General features: G+C 33.9%; 1 protein-coding gene across 1 annotated transcript in view; it reads left to right on the forward strand.

The window, feature by feature from the left end:
* The window catches only part of CSMD1 (CUB and Sushi multiple domains 1), a 1120396-nt gene that overhangs the window by 1086538 nt on the left and 19499 nt on the right, over window positions 1-14359 (forward strand). The window contains exons 57-64 of the mRNA XM_069011476.1: window positions 1096-1278; window positions 3510-3686; window positions 4677-4856; window positions 6185-6358; window positions 7293-7466; window positions 9885-9958; window positions 12965-13076; window positions 14152-14331. Coding sequence (XP_068867577.1) covers window positions 1096-1278; window positions 3510-3686; window positions 4677-4856; window positions 6185-6358; window positions 7293-7466; window positions 9885-9958; window positions 12965-13076; window positions 14152-14331 — 1254 coding nt within the window. The remainder of the gene's footprint in view (window positions 1-1095; window positions 1279-3509; window positions 3687-4676; window positions 4857-6184; window positions 6359-7292; window positions 7467-9884; window positions 9959-12964; window positions 13077-14151; window positions 14332-14359) is intronic.

The raw sequence follows: 14359 nt of genomic DNA on the forward strand, positions 1-14359 counted from the left end.
ACCTCCTTTTATGTGAAATCATGATTGCATCCACTCATACTTGCTATAATTAAAACCTTATGACACGTGTAATCATGCTTTCTGACATAAGAAAATTTTAATTTCTAAATGAAGTATTTGAGCTTTCTCAAAAATTTTGTATTGTTTTTTCTTTAAGATGTTGTCCTTTATTTGAGAAGGGTGCCTATGAAGAAAAACCCATGTAAGAATATACAGATTTCAAACTATTAAAGCATTTATACATATTTTGAAAAAAATCCCAAAATAGAAAAAAACAAAAATAAAATCAAAGCCCAAAATCAAAACACATAGTTTCAATAGAATTTGAGTCTAGACATATAATTCAAAAGTGGAGAACAAAGGATAATATTGCTGTGAACTGCAATGTAGACACATAAGTATTTAGCAGATATACCATTTTATACCAAAATTTATAATAAATTGTTGATAATGAGATCATGCTTCCTTAGCCATCTTTTATAGTATCTCCTGTGACAGCCACTTTATTTGATAAGGCAGTTGACTGATTCATCAGACTTATGGGGACATCTTTCAGAGCTGTCTTGCAACTCATCCTTTCTCTTCTAAATTTGTAACCAATATTTGCATAGAAATTTAGAGGATAAGATTTTCATTCTTGACAGACACAGAGGGACAGGAGTATTTTCTGTGGATATATGTATTTCAAATACGTTTCCTAAAAGTTTGAATATGGTTCTCCTCACTCTTGCTGTTACTTAATTCTTGTTATAAGAAGTTATCACTACAAGTTAAAAATAAAATACGTGTCAAAAATATAATTTATGTCAGAAAGCAACAGATTTGTTGAACTGACAAAAAGTGACAGGGGTGCTTACTGTGTTCTCAATTGTCTTTTAGCTTTTATTTATATCACATTCTGTGTTTAGGCCTGTATTGGCCTGAAATAAGAAGCAGGGTAAAAAGATATGTATTTTCATCTTTGACTTTAGTTTCACACCTTAATACTGAATGAAAGGGATTGATTGTAACAGAAACAATGCAGTGGCATTATTTGCAAGAGAGTATTTGCACATAATGTCCCTGCCAATTACTCTGCTCTGTTGTGTTTTACAGGAAATAATCCTGGTTATTGTGATGATCCAGGAGTACCAGCTCATGGGTCTAGACTGGGGGATGAGTTCAAAACAAAAAGTCTGCTACGTTTCTCATGTGAAATGGGTTATCAGCTGCGAGGGTCTGCAGAGCGAACATGCCTGCTCAATGGTTCCTGGTCAGGTGTACAGCCTGTGTGTGAAGGTAAGTATTGATACTGTTGGCATTTTGACATTATTGACACGCTTACTAATGACTTTTTATTCTTTGATTGAAAAATGTTGTTAGGCAGAAATACGCTTTCATAAAATTCTGCAGAAAGGTGATATAAAAAAGTTTGCAAGCAGTTCATGTTTTGCTTGAAAACTTAAATCCAAACTGCTAAAGTTTTGAAATATATATTTGTAAGACATTTGTGAGAAAAAAAGTTTAGTTAAAAAATATTTAGGCTGAGAATAAATAATAGATACCTGAGTTAAATGTAAGACTAAACAAATGCTTTTGTTGAAGGTATGAAAATTGAGTGATAAATAAATCTGTCATCTGTTTTGTAACAATAAAATACTTTCATCTTGTCTTTATATATAATATCTATGCATCAAAGACTGAATAAATTAGAAAATAAATTTGCATAAATGAATATATAAATTAAGTATAAATTAATACATATTTCTCCACAGAAGTTAGACTAATTGCTAATGAGATATTTTTATGCTGCCTCTTTCAGAAGAAATGCAATGGAGAATATTTCTGAAAATCACATTTTAAAATAAGTTAAACATAATAAAATATTTCTGCATTTTTGTGCAGCTAAAATTGGAAAGCAGTAATAGAAGAGTTTAAATTGAGTTTTATAATGAATTCTCATTTTACAAGAACATTTGAAAAGTTACTTCATCTAATTCATCAGAGTTGATGGATTCTGTAGTATCTGTTGTCTCCTAAACTAAATGATAAATGGAAGATAGAACAAAATATTTTTGAAAATATTTTTATTTTTTTACCTACACATTTTATCCCGAGAAAAATTGTTCTTTTGTAGTATTATTCAACACAGATTAATATTCTGTTAGTGCAGATATCATCGTAACTGTATAAAAATGGTAGTGGGCACAGGACCAGTATTTGAATCAGTATTTTCAGCATAAAATTGAAGTTTTGCAATATCCGTTCTACTTCCCTTACATGAAGACATTAAGTACAATAGGACAGCAGAAGTCAGTGGCAATTATCAGTGTTTGAAATGCTGCTTTTTCCCCCCTTTCTTTATAGTGTTTGTTTTAACCTTCTTTTCAGAAAAAAAAAAAAAAAGAAAAACAAGAAAAAAGCCTCTTTCTTTCTGTTTTTCTATAATCCTTCAATTGTTTCCTATTTAATCTAAGTAAGGATGAGATTAGGAGGAGAATACCTTTTCATTCCTGCAAGTTTAAGTTCCAACCTGTTGAATTCTTTTCTTCGCTATTTGAAAATTTTATACATAGAAAGTGATTAAAAACTGATTTTAAAAAGTAATTAAGGTACTATTCCAAATATAAATGGTAGACTAATTTTTAACTGGCAAATTGTGTTTGTCTTGATCATAAAATTTAAAACTGTTATATTTTAATTACGAGATTATAACTGTTATGCTGGGGGACATCCAGCAGGTGCACATGCAGCAGGTCCAAATCTTTCTTCTGCTGGGGGGCTCAGAGCTGGATGCAATACTCTAGGTGGGGGTCTCAAAAGAGCAACGTCGTTAGACAAGTTTTTAGAAAAATTCAAAACAAAACCCCAAATTCTTTTGATGATCAGTTGTTCCACTGGGAAAAAAAAAAAACCTCACTGCTAAACCTTCCAAAAAACCCCAACATGTAATCAAAGCAATCAAAGTAAGCCACTGTCAAATCTCAGACATATGAAGCTGAAACATAATTATTGCCTTAAAGGATTGATATAGATGCCCAAAAGATATGGAGGCCTATACAGAATGTCTGTTCTTTTCTTGATTCAAAAAATAAATGAACAAGAAGATCATAATTTACTATTTATACATTTTTACAATTGAAAAAGGAGATACCAGAAGACAGGAAGAGAATAGAAAAATGTGCCAAAAGGCAAAACAGAGGCACAGATCTTTCAGAAAGTCCTGAATGAGCTTTATTTGCTCCAGTGACTATATTGGGTGGAGAAGAACAAAAAGGACAAACTATGTGAATCAGCAGTTGAAAAAAAAAGGAAATAAAGCAAATGCAAGTAATAATGTTACAAAGAGAAATAAAATGTTAATTCAAGAATACACCTATTAAATATTTTCTTAGTAAAACTTGCTATAAGTGTTTTAAAAGATGAGCTATTAACCAAGTTGTTCTTTTCCTTTTTTTTTCATCCCAGTTTGTCACCTATCATTGAAATACTGATTGTTTTTTGGTTTTTTTTTAATCTCTTCTTTTCAGCTGTATCTTGTGGGAACCCCGGCACGCCAGCCAATGGTATGATAATATACACTGATGGAATATTATTCTCCAGCTCAGTCATTTATGCCTGCTGGGAAGGTTACAAAACTTCAGGGCTAACTACTAGACATTGTACTGCTAATGGGACATGGACTGGCACTGCTCCAGACTGCACAGGTCAGAAAGAAATTTTCTTCCCCTAAAGCTTTAACATAGTAAGTTATCCAGCCTTCCTACTGGCAATGATTGTTTTGATAGATCAAATAACACATTTTTCCACATTCACCTCGCTTGTGATACATGAATATTTTTATATATCTAAAGGTACATAATACATGTACCCTTATAATACATGCTAGATGCTTCCAGAACTATCTTCTTACGATGGCTACATAGGTAACTTTATTGTATTTGTCTACCTCAGAAATGTCAACTTGGTGATATAGCTGTTTTTTAGAATAATGTTATATTTAGGTGTTCCTTTAGAGTTTCCTTTAGCATATTTTTCCTTTCTTTTCCTTGTGGCTTATGCTCAGAGGAGGACGTTCTGGTAGTTCAAAATCAAATTTTGTATAATTGTATACATTACTGTGCCAGTTTTTTATTGTAAGCCAAATGAGTCAGAACTGATCAATCACCACTCTGCTAAGGACCAAGAATCAAAGAGCAGCAAGACTGGGCTATTCCATCAGGGAAGGTGGGCAGGGACCAGAGGAGTGCTACAAGGCAAGCAGGGCTATTGGCCTCACTGACAAGGCTGGACTCACAGTACATCAGTACAGTCATACACGCACACAAAAAAAGGAAAATAAATATAAAAAAAGTGAAAAAAGGAGGAGTTTTATAACTCTGCTTGAATTGCGTTGCATCATCAACTTTAGGCTTAATGTGACAAAGATCTCAGTATGACAGAAGAATAAGTTCTGTCAAAACTACCACCAACTTAACAGTCTGCAGTAGCTGTAGAGCATGACAGCTGAGGCTACTGTGTTAAAGGAAAACAATATTTGGTCCATGCTCTTGAAATGCCTCAGAAAGATAACTTTTCTTGACAGAAACACACCTTTTCTTGTATTTTACACTAGAAGAAAGGACATTAGGTATGCATGGTTCTATGTTTTGTTACATGTTTATTTTTAAAAATTCCTTTTTTCTTTTACTCACTAGTGATTAACTGTGGAGATCCAGGTGCATTAGCAAATGGCATTCAGTTTGGAAATGATTTTACGTTTAATAAGACAGTCAGCTATCAGTGCAATCCAGGATATCTGATGGAACCTGCAAGTTCATCTACCATGCGTTGTGTAAAAGATAGCACTTGGAACCAGAGTAAACCCATTTGCAAAGGTGAGCTTTTGAATTTACAAATAAACAAATAATAGTTTACAAGTACTGGTTTTGACATGTATGTGATATTCACTAACCAGTGTCTTTATTTATAAAAAAAACCTTTCAAAATGTTCTCTGGAGCAATTACTGTTCCAAATGCAACTAAAACATTCAGGTAAGTATTTGTGTAGAATTGGTATTTATTTTGCACAAATGCTGTTGCATAATAGCAGTTAAAATACTGACATTATTGACTAAAGTAGAACAAAATCACTCTGCAATGAAGACTGTCAGAGTACTCAGCTTAGAAAAATTATGAATGAAGTACCCATATTCCTCTTTGGGCCCATTTCTCTTGCATTAGATGGACAAAATTCTGTAACAGGATTCTGCAAAGCAAGCTTTCTGTCAAAGATTCCCTTGTTGCAGTAGTGTAGCCATCATAAGCAGCCAAAAATATGCTTCACAAATAGCTAATTACAAGTGCTAGCAGGAAGGTCATAGTGGAGATGAGGCTGAAAGACAAATAAGGCAGCTTGGTGAAAATTGTTAACACTACTTCAGCAGCCCAGGGAATAAATTTAACAGCCTAGGGCATCTTGTGCTTATAAAAAACCTAGGCTGCCAACTCACCTAGCACCACTTCACTGTGATGTCTAAGTCTAGTCTACTAATTAAATTTTGGCATATGTATTCAACTGACTGCATTTCTGTCATGAAAATTACTGGCTGAGTGATTCTATGGTTGTGCTCTTTGTTAAAAGAAATTATATGGAAATGTAAACTTGGACATTCCAAATGTCATCATTTTGGGCACTCTGGTGGAAAACACCAGAATAATTTCTTAGCCCCTAACTACCAATAAAGTAAATTACTATTGTGTGTGGAAAGCCTTAGAAAATGAGCAGGTGAATGAGCAAAGTCATATTAAATAGTGCTGCAAAATTAGTTTAAAAGAAAATGCAAATATTTAGAAATTTAGAATGATAAAAACTTACTTATTAAAAGAGATAATGTTCATTGAAAACCTTTACCTTACTCAGTAACCTGTTGCCAAAAATAATCAGTAATGACTATGTAGGGAAAAATTCAAAACTAGGTAACCTATGTATTCTTTGGGCTTCTAGCAACCTAGCACTCTGGGACTTCCTGAACCCAAAGTCTTTATTTTTGTATTTAAATTAGTTTTCTGTCTGTTACAGGCTGCTTTGTCAAAACATCTATGCTTTGTTGGAACAATAGCCTGAAATAACTTTTTTTAGATTCAAATGTATGAGTGTTTATTATATTACATATTCCTAAACCCTATAAATTCTTGAAATTTTAACTTTTCTTTTCTGACACAGCTATTACCTGTGGACCGCCTCCAACAGTACTGTATGGGAAGGTGGAAGGATCTGATTATCACTGGGGTGCTAGTGTGAGTTACAGCTGTGCAGAAGGCTATCAGCTGTCTAACACAGCTATTCTCTCCTGTGAAGGGCGAGGAGTTTGGCGCGGAGACATCCCACAATGTTTGCGTAAGTTTTCAGGGTGCAGTTGTGTTGGGCTTCACCAAAGCTACAATCAGTTGTCTTGGGCTACAGTCACAGAATCACAATTTTTAAAGGACTCAGCTACATCAGGTAATATACAAATTGCTGCAGGATTCTCCCTCCGTGTACCAAAAAACTTACCTTATGAAATTTGAGTGGCTGTGCCTATTGAAGGTCACAGTCTTTTTCCTTTCCCCAAAAGTAACCTCCATCTCTTGTTATTTAATTGGACCCCTCAGCATTTGCCTTACTGGTAATCCTTTGGATGTTCTGAATTTGACTTGGGTGAGCATGACTGAAATTTTCCCTTACCTTTCTTTTCTTCCCTATTTCCATTTCCATTAACAGGTGAAAACAAGGATGCTAACCCTTAAGCTCATAGCTCATAGCCTTTCTAAGCAATTTTTTCTTTCTGCAGGCGAGTACATCCCCTCATATCTTGCTTGTATTTGTTTTTCAGCATTTTCTAAGTCTGTCAGTTCAACTGTTTGAGTGCTTGAAATCTTGTCAGGACCCTAGTAAACATTTTTCCTTTTATCTAATTAAGGAAAAAAACTCCAGCCTACTCATCTGAGGGTGTCAGATGTGAATAATTGTTTTATATTTAAGCATTGCAATATAGCATTGTCTACTTTGGGATTATTTTGTCATCCAAATCTAATCAACATTTAAGTGTCTCAATTAAAAGGTCTATTTTCCAGGTTAAGTTTTACGCTTACAATAGCTATAACAATGACAATTAATTTTAAATTGCTGTCAAGAATTGAGCAGAGCTACAATCCTACACAGATAAATGAACATAGCATTTACACTCATATTCAGTATGCCTGCCTTGTGCATAAAACAATGTAGAATACCTCAGGTTAAAGCACGTGCAGCTTTTAATACCTTTTTTTTTCTTTTCATTTTTATGTATCAGCTGTGTTTTGTGGGGATCCTGGTACTCCAGCAGAAGGACGCCTCAATGGAAAAAGTTTCACCTATAGATCTGAAGTTAGCTTTCAGTGCAGACCTCCCTTTATTCTGATAGGCTCTTCAAGAAGATTCTGTCAAGCAGATGGTACTTGGAGTGGAATTCAGCCAACATGCATTGGTAATAACTACCACTAATGCATTTTATACTGAGAATATTCTTGATAAACTATTACACTATCATAAATCGAGCAATTAGCTATCCAAATATAGAAAATGTCTGTGTAATATAAAAATAACGAGTTAAATAAGGCTGTATGTTGAATATAAAAACTTTAGGATAAACACAATCACATATGAAGTAATTTGTAAATTTACATGATTGCTTGTCTGCTGGAAATGCAGAATGTCAATATGTTCAAGTGCATAAATTTGTTCAATCTATTTTTAGAATCTCTTGGATAGACTGGCAGATTAAAGACCAGATTTTGTCACTGGAGAGTTAAAGGCATTTTTCAGAATCAATCCTAAATCAAAGTGTTTTGGACTTTGTGAACATGGCTTGTACATCTCCGGTCTTTTGAAATTCTGATGAACCCCCAAATACTCTCAGTTTCTCATTGACTGTTGTGTAGCTGGTAGGCTTTTAGCATGTTACATCAATCAGCTTGAGAGAAATGCTGGGCACCTTTAACTCCCACTGGCATCAGAATTCAATTCCACTTGGTGCGACTTGCTAGAGAAAATGATTTGATTTCTATAATAAAAAAATTCTCTTTGATACTTGTAAACAAAAAATATTCAGATGTAGATTGTAGGCCATTTATATATTTTGTTGTGGCTGAGATACTGGTTGTGTGAAAGAGGCAGGCACTCTGGGAAAAGGTTGTAATCATGCTTATTGAAAGCAGTCTCTATTTTTAAATGAAGACATAACAGTCAACAGAATTCTTTTATATGAATTAAAAATTCTGTCTGTAGTTTTTGCAAACTGGAAAACCGTCTTACACCTATATTTGTCTACAGAGGCAAGAAGGCTTAAAAAAGCTAAATTTCAGGTCTGCTGCGAAGAATCAAATTTGAAAATGTGACAATGACATTTCTGTTTATATTTAATATAATATAATATAATATAATATAACATAGCACAGGGAAAGTAGTGCATCAAAGATAGAAGTTTTTCTTTTACATAGTTTTTATGTTATTGTTAAAGGAAAATATAAGATCTTCTAACATATTCACAGATATAATTTCTAAGCAGTTTGAAAGTTAAGAGCAGTGAACAATACCTAGAACTACACCTAAAAATACCATATAGTGCAAGCTTTTCTATTTCTGGATAGCAATGATTTCCTTAGAATACTTTGAGAAGTCTTGCTTTGGGTTCTTCAGATGAGACCTATTTTAAAAAATAAATTCTGCTATATGTGTCTTATTAGAAATAGCATTGCAGTTGTTGATAATTTTTAAAAAGTTCTTGAGCTGTTGAAGCAGCACAATGTTGGGAGCATGTTTGCTTTTTGTTCTTACACGTTAGGTCAACATCCACCTAACTTATGAAGCCTTTGGTAAATATCAGTCCAGTTGAATTTTTATGCTCTACTGAGGGTCAATATTGAAAATGGGAGTTGGCCAAGAATGAAATGAAATATCACATTATGGTAAATGATAAGTTCAATTTTTGCTCTACAGAAAACTAAAAATTGTTACAGATGAAGTATAGTCACAAGATGTGTTCATAATTCAGTGACAGCACAAAGCAGACTCAGTTGCCAAGAGGGACTCACATACTACAGAAAAATCCACTGGATCAAGTTCTGTGCTGTCTAACTGGTGGATATGACTGGGCAACCCCAAAGCCACCATCAGAATATGGGCATTACATAGTTTCAAAACACATGGCAAAACATAGTTTCAGGCTGCTTTGAATTACTCTCATGAAACTGAATATCAATTCGTTTTACTCTGTTGGTATGTTCTTTTTCATGGAGGGAATTTCATTCTCCAGCAACAACTGAGGTAGTACCCCATTAGAAATTTGTTTTCTTGGTGGCATAGAAAAAAACCTATACAAAAATAAAAGGTATATTACTTGCTATAAGAAAGCAGGCTGGTTATGGTTTGGGTTTTGTGGTTTGTGAATGGGTTTTTTTTCATTTGAGGGGTTTGGGTTGGGTTTGTATTTTTTTTTATTTTGGGGGTATTTTTTTAGAAACACTTAATCATTAAGCTGTGCATTTGAAATTAAGAAAAGATAAAGATTATTAAAGATTTCTCTATATATTTGAACTGCATTGAGAATAGTGAATTATACTATGGATTCAAAGAGATTTAAAAGGATAAGATTGCTATCTGCACTACCAGAAATACCTGCAAAAATATTTTAAAATAATGACAATGTACTGAAACAAATTACTATGATATACTTGGTAATTCAGTTGGAAATACTAGTGCAATATATAGAAAAACACACGTTCCATTAAAAATTGAATTGTTGTCATCACTAGACATTGATGAAATTATTTAATCTTTGCAAACAGTTTTAGAGTATTCTTTCCATACCATAATAATTTGTGTTGTGTTTCACATTTTGCATTAGATCCAGCTCACAATACATGTACAGACCCAGGTACTCCCCATTTTGGAATACAAAATAGTTCCAGAGGTTATGAGGTAATTTTTTAATTATTATTTATCTTTCTAAAATGAAAATTCATTTAATAATTACATAAGAAATTTAATGAGAAATGTTATCTCTGGTTTTAAATGTCTGATACAAACCTTTAGAAATTTCCACCCCTCTTTTAATAAAAACTCGTCCTTCATTCCAAGCTTTTTTAGAAACATTCAGCTTAAAGAAAGAACTTCTAACCATACAATATATCATGTGTTCAATCCTTTAGGACACTTCAGTAGGGAGGGCTGTTTATAAATTGATTACTTAATATGATATGACATGATATAATTACCTTGCTTTATGATCATAATTCTTTCATACATTGATGAATAGTCAGAAAATACCTAACTACAAAGACCTGTGTGATCCAAAGGCCATGTAGTCCTTGGCAAAAAAGCCAGCAAGTGGCTTTACTGAATTAGAAATTCATGTTATATTTTATTCAGTCAGAGAAGATAAAATTATTCTGTGTTGTGTCCAGGTTCTCTGTGATGAATGTCCTTTCTATAATTTCCAAATTCCTCACAGGTTGTTAGTTTAATGAGTGACAGGCAGAAAAGTGACTGAGGAAATAAATGTAGGTGCAACAATGACCAATCCACAGTCATTATATAGATTGATAAACTTTGTGTGGATAGATTTTTCAGGTATAAATATATGTGACTGGAATTTAAAATAAGTTCTGTTTGTGTTTGCTGCCTATTTCTGAACCTAGGGCAGTGTGCCCATTGCGACCAAGTTAGTAGAACTGTTTTCAAAAAAGTCCTTTCTTTAAGTTCCTCTGGTTATTGGTACCCTCCCTCTCCTGCAATTTTTCTGTCTTTTGTTGCTGTGTCTGTCAGATCTTTTCTTCACTTTATGCTCCTGCCGGGCTCACAGATACCAAGGCACTTCTCCCTGAGCCATATCTTGTGGCCTTTCCCAAGGTGGTTCTGCTTCTAGTAATAGCTGTAGTTGCCTTTCTGATATCTCATCTTGATCCTGTACCTGTCACCCTTTTCTCTTCAAAAGCAACTCTAATCTTTGCACCTAATTTTGTTGGAGGTTTCTTTTCTCTTTTCTCCCCATTATATCTGCCTCACAAATTGTCTTTAATAACAGAATTGTACTGGCCAATTAAGTGTTCTACTGTCTGTTGTTCATGTTTATGCAGACTGATCTTCTCTTCCCATTCACCTCTAGAGGCCATAGTAAGTCTTCATCTGTTCTGCTTACTGCTTTCTCCATATGTGCTTTCACTCTCAGAACGGTATCTGGTACCACAACATGGAGACTTCTCTCTAATGGCGACGGAACTAGATTGTTTTGGGGTTTTTTCATATCTTATTAGTGGGCTTCCTGTTTTTATGACATAGCCAAGCTTCTATAAAACAGTTTTTAGCAGTCTTTCCTCATTATAGAACAGTGTGATGACAGGCAGCAGATCTTTGAAGGGTTTCCCCCTGTCTACCAGCATCCTGTCTTGCCCCATTCATTCTGTGCCTTTTGTGCTTCACTACGCAGTGACTTATGAATGCCCCCAATGTTTTTCATCCAAGTATTATACAAAGAATGTACTATTTTTGTTTTAACTTTTACCAGTACAACTCTTTAACTACCTTGAACCTATGTTACTTTTTGCTTGGTCTTTTGAAGAAAAGATTTTTTGAAGAAAAGACTATTACTGACAGATATGAGAATTGGCACAAGTAAAATGACTTAGACTCAAGACTAGCCACACCCCCTACTAAAGACATGCTGTGTGTCCTTGGCAGGATAGAGAGAATAATATGTTTAAAACATAGTTAGAAAGATGTGAGTCTACAAAGCCATATTAGTAATAGGACCTTTAAAAAACACCAGTGATTTTCCCAAGCTACTTCCAGGAGAAATGGTTTAGCATTTGCTAAACATCTGTCATGATAAGCAAGTTTTATATAATTGAGTGTATAGATAATAGGTAGCAACTTTTGAATATACTAATTTGTAATTTCCATTGAAGTCCTTCTGTGACATTTGCAGTGCAGAATTATCTGCCTTTCTATAACTGAAAGCTCTTACTAATGCACATTGATCACTACTCATTCACAACTTACACAATTTGTCTGTGTGATATGTTACTTTATTCAATTAATATCATTTCCAATAATGTCAATTTTGTCTTATTTATTTATTTATTTATTTTTAATTGCCAAGATTTTTTATCCAAAACAAAAGCAATTATCTGATCAGCCCCGTATCATTAAACATCTTGGCCTGGAGTTACATTCTGGTTACTTTTGTCAATACCATCAATAAGTTCATTTTACTAGAACTCTCTACACAATCTCTTTCTCATCTCTTAAGAAAATTCTTTTTCACCTGCAATTTTGTATGTAGTTTTCATGCTTATCTATTCCCACTGGAAATCTAAAGAGCATTTTTTCAGTTATTTTAGCTTTTCTTCTGCGGAAGACCATATCATAGCTGACCATCGGAAGGCTTTCCATGACTTCACGCTGTTAGGTGAACATCTCAAATTCAAATTCAAACAAATGCAGTGTAAGAAGTTGTCACCTGGAGTTTTCCCTAGTGAATTTATTTGTAGATGAAACAGCTCTTCATAATTTTTCTTTTCCCTCTAAAAAACCCCATTTTTAGTCAAATCACACAGTGAAATACCTTTGAAATGCTTTATGGTCAAGTTCTATCAAAATATATGCAGGGATGTACAGGAAAAAGAAGCGTCTCAGGCATTTAGTTTGCTTCTCTCATGCTGACAAACTAATCAGCTGAAATGTATTAATAACATTCTTTTTCATGTGAACAGCCTTGTCAATATGTTTCCACATATTGCTCTTAAATAAGGTTATGAAAGAATCAATTACTCAACCATTTCATCACATTAAAAAAAAGTTTAACTCTAGAAACTGTAAAAAGCAGATATTTTTATTTTTGAAAAAATCCATATTAACTTATAACTGTCTTGATATCTGTCTACACATGATGGATACTTCTGTCTAACATTTTGGTTGGATCCTTAGGTTGGAAGCACAGTCTATTTCAGATGCAGAAAAGGCTACCATATTCAGGGATCTACCACCCGTTCTTGTCTTGCTAACTTAACTTGGAGTGGCATACAATCTGAATGCATTCGTAAGTCTGGTTTCTATTCTAATGACTTAGAACACTGGGCAAATTTAAGAGTTATAAACTGATACATGTGGGAATTCATAATAAATTCTTTGCTACAAAGATGGGAAGCTTTATTTAAAACATATTTTTAAATGGGGCTTTTGTTGTTTCCTATTCGAAGACTAAAGGTGTATTTGGGATATTAATTTGAAGGAAGATTTTTCAGATTTTTTTTTTAATGAAGTTCACAATAATTCTATTAGTTTTACTCAAAAAAATCTGTCCTGGTTAACCTACTGCAGTAGCTACTTTAATTAAGCTAGGATTTTTTTGTGTGTGTGTATTGGATTAATAAAGAATGGAAAGTGACCTGAAATATGCATGGGACTATTTAGTTGCCTAGTATTTTGTGAATCATAAACTAGAACTCAGCAAAATCCATCTTTTCTAGGCTATGTATGGTTATGCAAATTATTAGTATACTTATAGCTCTGTGTGAGTTGGAGGACATCAAATAACTATTGTGTTATAATACACTGACCTAAACTAGAAGTAATTCATTACAATGACCTTAGATTCTTACCCTGTTTTAAATTATCTTTGGGTTGTTATAAATGAACACCCTGTGGCATAGAGGAAGAAGCATACTGAGTAACCACATATGTTATAGTCAATGTTCTATGACAAAACATGCTTGTGGAACCTTTATTTCAATTGAAATGCATTTATTTATCACAGTAACCACTCTAATTTTCAGAACACAGAGTGGAAGTGATGCTTGAAGCTGTGACAGTAAAATAAGTCACAGGACCAATCATTGCACCGTGTACAATGGCATGTGCTTCCCCTCATTTTAGCTGTTTTCTGATTGCTATCATGATTCCATTATGGTGTATCCTTGAAAAATATGTGAGAGTATAATTTCCATCCCACAGTAACATAACTGTACGCTCTGAGTGTTACTCTTACAAGTAATAGCTACTTGACATTGCTAAAAGCTATCCAGAGTTGTCATGCATTTATTTCAAATTGCCTACTCTAATCCTATGGGAACTGCTTACCACCATGACTTCTAACTTTAAAAACCCCTTTGCAGCTCATGCTTGCAGGCAGCCAGAGACACCAGCACACGTAGATGTGAAAGCAATAGATCTTCCTACTTTAGGGTATACTTTGGTGTATACCTGTCAGCCAGGATTTTTTCTTGCTGGTGGATCAGAGCATCGGACATGTAAACCTGATATGAAATGGACAGGAAAATCACCTATTTGTAAAAGTAAGTCATTATTCAAGTGATTTGTTGG

Source organism: Aphelocoma coerulescens, chromosome 3, assembly GCF_041296385.1.
Source record: "Aphelocoma coerulescens isolate FSJ_1873_10779 chromosome 3, UR_Acoe_1.0, whole genome shotgun sequence".
Lineage (NCBI taxonomy): Eukaryota > Metazoa > Chordata > Aves > Passeriformes > Corvidae > Aphelocoma > Aphelocoma coerulescens.